Source organism: Trichoderma reesei (genome assembly GCF_000167675.1).
Source record: "Trichoderma reesei QM6a unplaced genomic scaffold TRIREscaffold_10, whole genome shotgun sequence".
In the NCBI taxonomy this organism is placed as follows: domain Eukaryota; kingdom Fungi; phylum Ascomycota; class Sordariomycetes; order Hypocreales; family Hypocreaceae; genus Trichoderma; species Trichoderma reesei.
In genome coordinates, this window is record NW_006711157.1 from 232,179 (window position 1) to 243,832 (window position 11,654).

Consider the following 11,654-nt stretch of genomic DNA (forward strand, 5'->3'; position numbering starts at 1 on the left):
ACCGCGAAAATGCTGTGAAGACGCACCAGAGGAGGAAGAAAAGGCGGGGCCGTGGTTCTCTTTAGCCCCGGCCCCACTCCCGCCAATCACAGCGGACGTCTCGAGACCTCCTCCGCCAGCCCGCGCGATAAGCGCTATCTTCACGTGCACCACACAAACTCGCTTCTCGTAGGGTTTCTCACCCCCACAGATTGCATGAGGAAAATTTGGCCCTGAAAAGCTTCAGCTTCACGACGGCAATCCGCGACTTTGGCACGTTTCCCACGAATTAACGCCCCAACCCCTCAGACACAATGGCCAAGCAATCGTAAGTTGCTCTTCATCTCTGACAAGCAGGTTCTTTGCGTCTTTTGCGTCTCTTTGCTTTCCTCGACGAGATGAATGCAATACTGGGGGGGAAAAAACCATGCCGGGCAAGAGGGGGGATGGAGAATTTGGACGACGACGACGACGACGATTGAGAGTTTCGCAACATCGACGACCGACGCTGCTCGAATTTTTCACTCTCAACGACTCTTCGCCAGAGTCTTCATTGGAGACTCAATTTCGCAAACCGACCGACCTCGAATTCTCGAAAGAAAGGGAGCCCTAGCCATCGTCATGCCGGCACCAGTATTCATGATTCTCGTCGAGGAACCGCAAAAGACGATAGCAGGACCGCGAAGGCCAAACGTCTCGAGAGAACGCCGTGGACTGACCAAGCGTGTGACTGCAGTCGTGGTGCCCCCGGTGGCAAGCTCAAGATGACCCTGGGTCTCCCCGTCGGTGCCGTCATGAACTGCGCCGACAACTCGGGTGCCCGCAACCTGTACATCATCTCCGTCAAGGGTATCGGTGCCCGCCTGAACCGCCTGCCCGCCGGCGGTGTCGGCGACATGGTCATGGCCACCGTCAAGAAGGGAAAGCCTGAGCTGCGAAAGAAGGTCCACCCTGCCGTCATTGTCCGACAGTCCAAGCCCTGGAAGCGATTCGACGGTGTTTTCCTGTACTTCGAGGACAACGCTGGTGTTGTATGTTTATTACTTGCACTCCCATTTCTCTGAGGCTGGTCTCAGAATGGCCCCAGTTTCTGCTTCGACGCTGGGATGCTATTCGAGACTGGTGCCGGCAGGTCACGATATGGAAAGAGAGAAACTAATCAGATGTCTGCTACAGATCGTCAACCCCAAGGGTGAGATGAAGGGCTCTGCCATCACCGGCCCCGTCGGCAAGGAGGCTGCTGAGCTGTGGCCCGTAAGTCATGACAAATACACCGTCTCGGAACGAACTATCAATACTAACACTCACGTCCAGCGTATTGCCAGCAACTCCGGTGTCGTCATGTAAAGGGTGTTTTTTTCAAACGAAAGGAGGAAGGGAGTTTTTTTTTTATATCAAGAGGAAGAAAAAAAGAAACACAATGACCCAAGTCCCTCGATGCGAACTTATAGAAGCGTGGAAGTTCTTCTTCTTCTCCACCTTCCCACCCTCCCTTCTTCTCCCCCAAACCCTGTTTTTCTATTCCTAATTTCTTTGTTCGTATGGGAGAAAACTGGGCTCTGAGGGGAGAGAAAGAGGAGAAGAAAAAAAGCGGGAAAGTAAAGTCGCTGGATTTCGGCAGGCTCTTGCATTTCGGTTTGCGGCGTGTAAGGATGATTCAATATCAGGTATCGCATCAAACGGACAAAGACAAAAAAAAAATATCCAAGTCGGGTCTCCTCGAACGTGTGACGAAGATGTTGTTGTGACATGCCAATGGTGTTGTGTCTACCATGGAGGATTTCAAATCACTGGAGCCGACGATTTCTTTTCTGTCTTTCTTGAGATCCCCATAGCGGATCACACTTGGTCAATGGATTGACAGACGACGCGATAATCTAAGACCGTCTTCAGATCTACTTCCACAATGAACAGATCAGAATTGTTGGTTCATTTCCCCCAGTGTCTTCTCGGATGAGATGTTACAAGCCTCTCTCTGCGTTACTTTATTCATGGCCGAGAGACATCTTACATGCTACTGATGTTTAAATGTTAAGGTAGTGCTTGCAAGATGACTTACTGTAGGTACCTAGATAGTCGTGAGAGCCTCACGCCTAGCACCTCAAGAACTTACCCTGCATACCTACCCACGTCGCAACAAAGAGAAACAGCAACACTACGAAATACATATATGCGCACTTACGACGTATCCAATCCGGAAGATAGAGACAATTTCCATCGCTCAATCTACCAATCCTCTATAATATCGTGATCAACCCAGACCCTTGCACGTCCATTCTACACCCCAACTATCTACAATCCCTCACCACGCACTCCATGCCAAGCAAATCCCTACAACTTCAACACTAACTTCACATTCACGAATCATAGAAAAAAAAAAAGACAACTTGTGCAAAACCTGCCGACTTTTATTTTCCCTTAGGCACTACCCTATTATTCAACAACGAACCCTTTAACTAGAAACTCGAAAAAAAAAAAGCAAATGTATTACCTCCGCCCTACCCCCGAAACCACTAATCCAGCCAGCCGGCTCACTACTCTGGATATCAGAGCGAGAAACAATGAAGAAAAAAAGGAAGGGGAGAAAAAAAAACCAGAAATCAAGAAGACGGAATCGAGAAATCAAATAGGTACAACCGAATCAAGAATCCGCAAGCCTTCGCTGTCGCGGGAAACCAAATACCAAGAGAAAAAGGCCTCCATGGGTATAACCAGGGTGAAATATAGAAAAGGACAGACAGAGGTCGAAGAAGTACCAGGTGAACATGTCTCTGCGTTCCAGCCCTGCCCTGCTGTCGCAAAGATGCCTCCGAGTTTGTTTCCATCGCCCCTTCAGTCTCCCTATCCATGCCCCTTTCCCCTCAAAGAAACGCGTTGTTCGGTGTTTCGTAGTCGTTCGTTCGTTCGTTTCGTTGGCTCGTCGTTTCAGAAAAGTGCTTTTGTTTTGTTGTACAAAATGCAGAGTTGGTGGGGGAATCCGCAGTAAACCTCCTGTATTCTTTTCCTTGATGCACAAAGAAAAGAAGGGGAAAAGAAAAAAAGCCGGATAGTAGTAAAAACGACAACGGTGGAAAAGAGACTTCCTCAAGAGCGTCGAACATGAATAGTCGACGACCGGGAAAAGGAGGAAACAACACAAAACCAAATGCCGAAAGGAGGAAAGAAAAACAAGTAGGACAAAAATAAGCAAACATTTCCTCCTGTATAGCCGCGACTCTCGAGGAGGCCAACCAACGCCGGAGGGACCAACCGGCTGTATGCTCTTTCAAAAGGCTGGTCCGAATGCCAATGCCAATCCGGTAAACAAAAGGCGACGAAAAAAAAAACGCGAGAAAAGACAAGAAACGGAGGAGAGAGCCAAGAGTCCAAGACCCCTTAGACCGATGTCCAATAAGCATCGTGCTCGTTCGCTTCTAAATTTCGCAAACGCAAACCCGGGGCGACTGTGCCATCCTGTCTGGAACCGATCCAGTGCCTCTCGGTGAAACTCTTTTTTTTTTGTGTTTTCTTCTGATTTTGTGTTTTTGTGCGGGCTCAGTGTATGTGCGTGCTCAATGTATGTGCTCCGAGTCAACTCGTGCAAGTCGTCTTTGCCAGCTCTGGGCTGCGCAAAGCAAGCAGACTCCTGTCGTCCAAGTATGGTACATGAATCGGCAATTGCGAGATATAAAGGCTCAGTCTGCGAACCGGGAAAATCGGGCAATAAATGATCTGACAGTCAAAACAACCTGCTGTAGATGCGAAAATGGAGACCTGTCTGGGCTCTCTCGAGGCCCATCCCGTGTCGGGAGGGGGGAGGACGCTCTGTTGGATGGTTGATGATGTTGATACGGATCGGGGTATCTTTAGGAGGGAGGGAACGGATAATCCATTCCGGGAATCTGCGGCTGCGGCTGCTGAGGAGCATAAGCCGGAGGCATCTCCGTCTGCTCGACTGGCTCCTTCTTGGCCGCCTTCACCTTGGGCTTCGGAGCGATCAGTCCAACCCTCTGCTCAGCCGCTGCCTGGGCGGCTTTTTTCGCAGCGAGGGTCGCCTTTCGCTTCTCGACAGCACCAGCCATGTTGCCATTGGCCCATCGACCTGCCACGAAGTTTGTTAGCGGGTTGAGGTACTGGGAGGGGGGAACAAGAGACAATGATACTCACTCTTCATAGATGCGGACATCTTCTCCGACTTGGTCATGGACTTGTAGTCCTTCTGGGGCTCCTCAGCCTCCTCGCCGGTGGGTGGCACCGACGCCGATGGGGTTGCCTTGCGGCTGGCGGGCGTCTGTCGGACAACCTTGATCTTCTGGATCTTGCGACCATTGATTCCGGTAGCTGCGTCGGCCTCGATGATGGGCTCTGCGGCAGCGAGCTCATCTTCAATGGTAGGCACAGGAGTGGGAGTGGGAGCTTGCGCGGGAGCAGCAGGGGCGGCGTTGTTGCGCTTGTTCCTCTTCTTGGCGGGAGGAGGCTGCGCGGCGGCCTCCTCGCTCTCCTCGGGCTCGTCGCGGAATCGCTTCTGGCGCTTGGGGCGGAACGAATACGACGACTCGGCAGTGTGTACACTAGACTCGGAATTGGCTGTCGAAGGTCGCGAATCGCCATTGTCCGTAATGGCCGAAGAGGGCTCGCTGAAGTTCTTGCCCTTGGGGATCTTGAGGGTGAGCATGCGCTTCCGCGGCTGCTGAGGCTTCTCCTCTTCCTGTTGCTGCTCCTCCTCCTCCTCGACGGAGGGGAAGGGCACCGGCTCGTCGTCGTACTTGACGGGCTGCTTGGCACGCGACTTGCGGCCCGACCTGGATGGGGTTGGCACGGCGGGCTCCTCGATGGCAGGGGCGGCGGCGACGAGCTGCTCGACAATGCTGGGGACGACAGCGGCCTTGGGGCGGGTCGCGCGGTTGCGTCTTCGCTTGGTATCGCCGGTCGTCGCCTCTTCCTCGGAGGCAACGGGCTCGCCGTTGAAGACGGGGGTGGCGTTGGCCTGGCCGTCGTCGTTGTCGCCGTTGGCGGTCCTGCGTCGGCGGGGCCTGGAGGGCGGCACGGGCGTCGCGGCGCGGCTGACGTCCTGCGTGGCCGGGTCGAACAGCTGGACGGGCTTGCGCTGCCTCTTGCCGGTGACCTCGTCCGCCTCGGTGGCCTTGGCCGTGGGCTTGGGCTGGTTGCGCAGCGAGCGGCCGCGCGTCATGATGCCCGCCTGCTGGGTCTCTGGATTCTGGCGACCAATCTTGGATGGGTGCGGATCGTACTCGAAGCCGTAGGCGGCGGCCATGATCTTGTCTTGGCTCTGGAGGTAGCGCGTCTCACTCATGCCTTCTTTGTCCTTGGCCTTGTATCCCTTGACGACGAACTCGGGCTCCTCCCAGCTGATGCCCTGCTGGTTCAGGTTGCGTGTGCGATTCTCGTACTTGGCGTCTGCCGCGCGCCGGCGGAGCGAGTTTTCGTAGTCGTCAACCTCTTGGCCGAGGACGTTCCACTCGTCTTGCCAGTGAGCCATGGCGTTTGTGACGACGTGCAGAGCCTGCGCGAGCTCCTCCGTCGGCATGTTTTCATAGTCTTTGATGAGCTCAATGAACTCCTCGGGCGACCTGATTTTGCGGTAGCGGTATGATCGGCTACGCTCGGGCACCTCCTCGGACACGTCCACCTCGTCGCCGTCCTCTCCAGCAGCGGCGGGAGAGTTGTAGGCGGTTGGGTCCATGGAGTCGAGCACGGGCGATCCTCGCAGCGGGGTGTTGAGCGCGTTGGAGGGCTGGCCGGTGCCAGGGGCGTCGGCGACATCGTCGTTGTCCTCGACAACCGGCTCCAAGTCATCGGCAGCCGGGTACTCATTGGCGACGGCCTCGTCTTCTTGGGCCGCCTTCTTCTCGGGATACCAGACATATTCGCCTTCAATGTAAGGGGTAAGGTGACTCCATTTGCCCGTGAGAACGGAATCGCGGGGCAATGCGTCTTGCTCGGAGAGAGCTTGCGATGCTCGGCTTGCGGAATCCGCCTCCAAGTCGGGAACCCCATCATCCGCCAATGGCTGAGCGGTGACGGCGTCGCCCTCGGGCTGGGGCATGAGGTGGTCGGCGCACTTTGTATCGGCGCTTGTCGACTGCGAGGCCTCCATGATGGCCGAGTCGAAGCCAGAGGTGGTGGGAGAGGCCGGAGAGCTGGCGACGGTCACGGATATGGCCACGGCAGGCACAGGGCTGGAGGCCTTGGACTCTTGCTCTGGCGACTGCTCCTGGGTGATGGTGCACATGTCTGGTGCAGGGGTATGAGGCTGATCTTGATCTTGATATCGATCTTGATCTTGGGGGTTTTGGTCTTGAGTTCGAGGCTGGGATTCAGCTTCAGGTTGGGGTTGAGGTTGAGGTTGAGGTTGAGGATGAGGCGGCTGCGCCAATGCGGCAGACACGGTGTACAGGTGAGCGGCAGTCGAAGGATAGTATGGCTGCTCCTGAGCGCAAGCCGAGGCGGATGCAGCAGGCTGAGGGCTCAATCGAGGCCCGGACCGAGACTGAGGCCGCGGCTGGGCAGGCGTCTCGCTGTCCTGCGGCTCAACAGCGCGGCCCTGGCGAATTTCCTTTTCGGGAAGTTGGAGAGACGGCTCGAGAGGTGCGGCGGCTCCAGCATCAGCAGCGTCTTTGTCAGCGGCGGGTGGCACAGGCGTGTAAGCGTCGTCTGCGGCAGTCTGCGATGCAGGAAGCGGCGACGATGGCGGATGGAGAGAGACGGAAGATGGCACAGCTTCTTCTTCAGAGGTCTTTGGGTTGTTGATGCCATTGTTTATATATGTGCCGGGCTCTGCCTCTGCCTCTGGCTTTGCTACCGAGTGCTCGCCTTGAACTGTATCGTCCAAAGCAGACAAGGGCACAAACGTGGCGTCGCGGGCTTGCGGTTTGGGTTGTGGCTGGGCCGGGCCTTCAGGAGGGTTTGTGGCTGGTGCGGTGGTGAGGTGTGGCGCGTGCACGGACGCTGATGGCTGGTGAGCGTCTGCGGGAGCGGGCGAGGGTGAGTGAGAGGGTGAGTGTGAGTGCGGCTTGAGAGCGCCGGTGGCCGCGGCGGCAGAACCAGCGGCCATGCTGGAGGAATCCGGATCTGCAGCGGCGGCAGACGAGGCTGAGGCCGGAGCACGAGCGTCGCGATGCTGGTCGGCGAGGCCGGCAAGAGTCGTGCTGCTGCTGCTGCTGTCATGCTGCTGTTGCTGTTGCTGTTGTTGCTCAGAGGCTGGCTGCTGCTGCACGGGTGTAGATTTTTGTGGGCCGGCAGACAGAGACAGAGACAGGTCTGCAGACGAGGCATCCGAGGGCGACTCGTCGGGGCCTGCAAAGGCCGTCACGCCGACCTCAATGGTGTCCTGGACGTCCTTTTCGTCGTCGTCGACGTCGTCCTTGTAGGCCTTGGCCTCGACCAGCTTGCGGGCGGACGAGCGGCGCCGGTTCGAGGGCGTGTCAGCGTCCACGGAGACGCCTCGCCGCTTGGGGCTGGGCCCGTAGAGATCCTCAGAGTCGTAGTTCGAGCTCTCGGTGCGCCGCTTCTTGCCGTTGCGGGAGGCTGCTGAAGAAGACGTTGATGCCGCCGCCGCCGCCGCTGCTGCTGCCGCTGCTGCTGTCGCTGCCGAGGCTGAGGCTGAGGCTGAAGTGGAAGCAGAGGCAGAGGCAGAGGCAGAGGCAGGGTTGGCAGCAGCCGCAAAGTCACCGTCGTCGTCAATCTGCTCCAGGGTGTAGTCGACACGCGCGCGTTTGCGCAGGCTGTGACCGCCCTTTTTGGGGCTGCTGTCGGGCTCAAAGTCGTCGTCGGCCACGGCGTAGTCGTCCATGGTCTTTGACCTCTTCCTCAGCGTCGACGGCCGGACAGGGCCTGGGGTGGAAAAGGTAAAGGCAGGCTGAAGGCCTTTGTTGGCGCGCCGGCCTTGCGGTTGCGGTGCGGTTTGGGGAGTGTTAGTGGCATGCGCCATGATGGGACTGGCCGACGACTGATGCCGCTCCCGCGAGGCGTCCGAGGCCGACACAGACGCAGACGCAGGGGCAGAGGCAGAGGCAGACGCAGACGGCGGAGACGAAGAGGCTCCCTGGGGCTTGCGGCGGCTGTTTGCTGCGCGGCGAGCGCGGTCCATGATGCCTGTGAGGGAAACAGGATTGAGTGTGTGAGTGGTTAAGGGGTGTGTAAGAGAATAACAGGCAGTGCAGGGAAGATGTCATCCGCGAGACCGAAATTGAAACGAGGCGAGGCCGCAGACAAAGACGATGCTGCGAGATAGAAAAAAAAAACGAGAAAAAAGAGAAGTTGAAGGAGAGAGGAAACACGAGCGGAGTGTGGCAGATGGTTGTTGCAAGAGAAGAATCGTCTGGGGGGGCAAATGGTGACGGCTGCTTTGGCTGAAGTTTTGGTCGTCTGGGTATAAAGTGTGAAGGCGGGCCAAGCGTGACGTGCCGGGTCCAGGTGAGCAGGATTTTGTGCGAGAGCAGCAGAAGGCGAGGGAAGAAGAAGAAGAAGAAGAAGAGCAACCAGCTGGCGACAATGAAACGCGCAGGCGGCCGGAACTGAAATTGACGGGCCTGGCAGCTGCTCAGGTGAGGCCAAGGTGAGCTCGATATCAGAGATTTTCTCTGCTGGCCGTCAGTGTCAGTGCTGCTCTGCTGGCTGTCAGTCGTTTTTCGGCTGCAGCTTCGTGGATCGAATAAGCCACGGCTGCGCTGTTGCGGTTCTGCGCTCTGACTGGCCCAGCGCTGCCGCGGGAGGAGGTACGTACCGCAAAGTATCCGCTACAATGCCTCACACTGCGCAGTGATGTGACGTCTGCGTACTGGATACCTGTGCCTGGATGTGCGCTCCCTGAATCTGATGGTTTCCACCAGTCTCAACCTTGAAGTTGTTTTGATGCCTACGAGAACGATGAAGACTTTCTCTACGACCAGCCGCCTCGAAAAAAACGTCAACAGCTCTCACGAATCTCAAAGACAGTCACTGTGCCAATCGACACAATCGCGGTGACGGCTCCACTCTGTGAATGTGGGTGGAGAGAAAGTGAGTCCAAGGTGAGGGCATCTCACAAGAGTGAGGTGAGGGCAGAGTGAGTGCAAAGTGAGGCCTACCCTCACGCTGGTCTAGGTAGCCATGGTAGCGGTCGACGGGTTATTACAGATCGGCACCTAATCGGCTAAGGAGGTAATAACAAGGTGGAAAGAAACTGCAGACTGGGCCAGCTTCAAGCAATGGTCCACTGTGGCTTTTGCCCAGGAGGCCTTGGATGCTGTTAAGGTGATTGATTGATCCTTTGGTAAGGTACGATTAGATTGCGGGCTCTGGATCTCGATACCATCTCAACAAGGCAAACTGTTGATGAAGAAATGCAGGGCAAGAGCTGAGGTTTGGCTGCAAGTACCGCTACAACGTGACCATCCATCCCCCCCAGGGGCACGTCCAGCGCGAAAGAGGTGCATCTGCCAGGCGATGCCGCGCTAAGCCAACTGCGTTTCGCTGCATCTGGCTGCTGTTGTTCTCCATGTTTCCAGCCATCTTTCCATGTACGGGTACAAACTAATTCTGCCTGCATCTGCCACATCTGGGGTGCTTTTGTACATTAGTTACAGAGCCCGTCTTTGATGCGAATTGCCGCTTGATCGTGATCTGTAGAAGATGATCCTCGAGAATAAATTCAATAGCTAGCATGTCATCTCGTACAGCATCTCTCGACTGACGCCTCATGCGCCTCATCAATTCACGTCTTTCGTTGCCGTTCATAGCGACTGCAAGCAGCGTCTCTGTACTTTGTCACAAGTATCTCGACCTCCTCCAAACCGCTACCCCACCACTGCAGGCATTCCTTCAGCACCGCGCTACTCCGTAGGGTACCTTGCCTACCTCTCCTCCCAGAAGGTACCTTACCTGACCAAACAAACGCAACACAAACAACGACGCTCGATCCATCGCCAGTAGCATCATCATCATCATCATCATCAGCTTCTGCATGGTCCACCACCGCCGCCACCGTCAGCTGCATCCCCCATCATAGGTAGCATCCCCCTTCACCACCACCCGCCCACCAGCTTCTTCAACATCCAATCCCCCGCCATGGCCTCCAAAAAGACAAAGGCCGCCCCCGCCGCCGCCGACGACAACCTCGACGAGCTCTTCTCAGGCATCGGCGGCGACGACTCCAAGGCCAAGAACAAGCCCCCGAAGAAGCCCACCTCGGCCGCCGCAAAGGCCATTGGCAACAACGACGACATCCTCGCCGACCTCGAGTCCGAGCTGGCCCCCCAGCCCGCCTCCCGCCCGCACACGCCCCGGCTCAAGGAGGCCATTGCCCGCCGCTCGACGGCGACTCCCCCCATTGGCGACGACAGCAACAGCAAGTCTGTAGCTGCGGCGCGCAAGTCCACCGACAGCTCGCGGAGCCTCAAGGCCAGCTTCACGCCCAGCGCCACGAGCTCCGAGCTCCACGATGCCGAGAGGCGAGGGCCCGTCGAGCAGGCGCAGCAGCAGCAGCAGCAGCAGTCCGGAGGCGGCTGGTGGGGGGGCATCCTCTCGACGGCGACCGGCGTCATGAAGCAGGCCGAGGCTGCGTACAACCAGATCCAGCAGAACGAGGAGGCCCAGAAGTGGGCTGAGCAGGTCAAGGGCTTGCGGAGCAACCTCGACGTCAACACGCTCAAGAGCTATGGTGAGTTGCTGCAAAACGCCCTTTTTGGAGAATATATTCACCAATGGACTAAACAATGTCTTTAATTGACAAAAAAAGGCGACGAGCTTCGCAACCGCGCTCTGCCGACGCTGTCCAACATCATCAACACCATTGCTCCGCCCATCGGCTCTCACGAGCGCCTCCTCATCCACATCACGCACGACCTGGTCGGCTACCCGTCCCTCGACCCCCTCATCTACGACGTCTTCTCCGACGTCATGCAGCAGGTCGAGGGCGGCGAGCTCAAGGTCGTCCAGAGAGGCCACGACAGCGGCTCCTCGCGCCCTCACGACAACACCGCCGGCTGGGACGACGGTCCCTGGTGGAGACAGGTCGACCAACCCCGCGAGCTGGGCGTCGTCAAGGGGCTCGTCGAGGGCACCAAGCTCTGCCGCGTCAATGCGGAGTCGTACGCGACCGAGTACTTTGCTTCCCAGGGCGGCATCGAGGCCGTCAAGACAAAGGCCAGGTCGGGTGTCGTCGAGCCAGGCTCCGTCCGGACGTCGGACGTGTTTCTGTCTGTTCAGGCCATCGTCACCGATCAGGACAAGGCGCTCTTCGGCCGGACTGCCGCCGCAGCAAAGGAGAAGAAGGAGTCTTCGGATGCTGACGAAGACGAGAGCGAGGACGAGTTCCGATTCGCCATCTTCATCGTCGACCCGGTCCACGAGATCGAGTACGCCACCATCAGCCAGCCCATCCCCGCCAAGTGGGCTCGCTGGCTCGAAGCACCGAGTCCCTTGAACGATGCCGCGGACTCCCCGCACAGCCGGGTGCACGAGGACATTCGAAGCATCGTTGAGGAGGGGGAGCTTGATCCCCGGGAGTGGGTCGCCGGGTGGCTCAAGGATTCGCTGACGCTCTCTGTGGGCATTGTAGCGCAGTGGTATGTGGCTCGCCGTATGCAGGTGGGCGTGAATCACGCGAGGACAAATGCGGGAGAGAAGAAGATTGATGATGACGATGATGAGGATGACGATGAAGAGGAAGAGGAGGAGTCTGATGAGGAGTAATG

The 11,654-nt window shown here is 57.2% G+C and overlaps 3 protein-coding genes across 3 annotated transcripts; 2 read left to right on the forward strand and 1 right to left on the reverse strand.

The window, feature by feature from the left end:
* Window positions 1-225: 225 nt before the first annotated feature.
* Window positions 226-1,545, forward strand: TRIREDRAFT_122001 (uncharacterized protein). Its single transcript, XM_006965554.1, has 4 exons — window positions 226-307; window positions 716-1,010; window positions 1,156-1,233; window positions 1,294-1,545. Exons 1-4 carry the CDS (start codon window positions 294-296, stop codon window positions 1,324-1,326), a joined length of 420 nt encoding a protein of 139 aa, XP_006965616.1. The 5' UTR covers window positions 226-293; the 3' UTR covers window positions 1,327-1,545.
* A 2,279-nt stretch (window positions 1,546-3,824) lies between these two features.
* On the reverse strand, window positions 3,825-8,068 carry TRIREDRAFT_107689 (uncharacterized protein; the record flags this gene model as incomplete). Its single annotated transcript, XM_006965716.2, has 2 exons — window positions 3,825-4,060; window positions 4,126-8,068. 2 exons carry the CDS (start codon window positions 8,066-8,068, stop codon window positions 3,825-3,827), a joined length of 4,179 nt encoding a protein of 1,392 aa, XP_006965778.1.
* Window positions 8,069-9,895: 1,827 nt separating this feature from the next.
* On the forward strand, window positions 9,896-11,652 carry TRIREDRAFT_78242 (uncharacterized protein; the record flags this gene model as incomplete). The annotated part of the gene is made up of 2 exons (XM_006965555.1): window positions 9,896-10,618; window positions 10,697-11,652. Exons 1-2 carry the CDS (start codon window positions 10,027-10,029, stop codon window positions 11,650-11,652), a joined length of 1,548 nt encoding a protein of 515 aa, XP_006965617.1. The 5' UTR covers window positions 9,896-10,026.
* Between the last annotated feature and the right edge of the window lie 2 nt (window positions 11,653-11,654).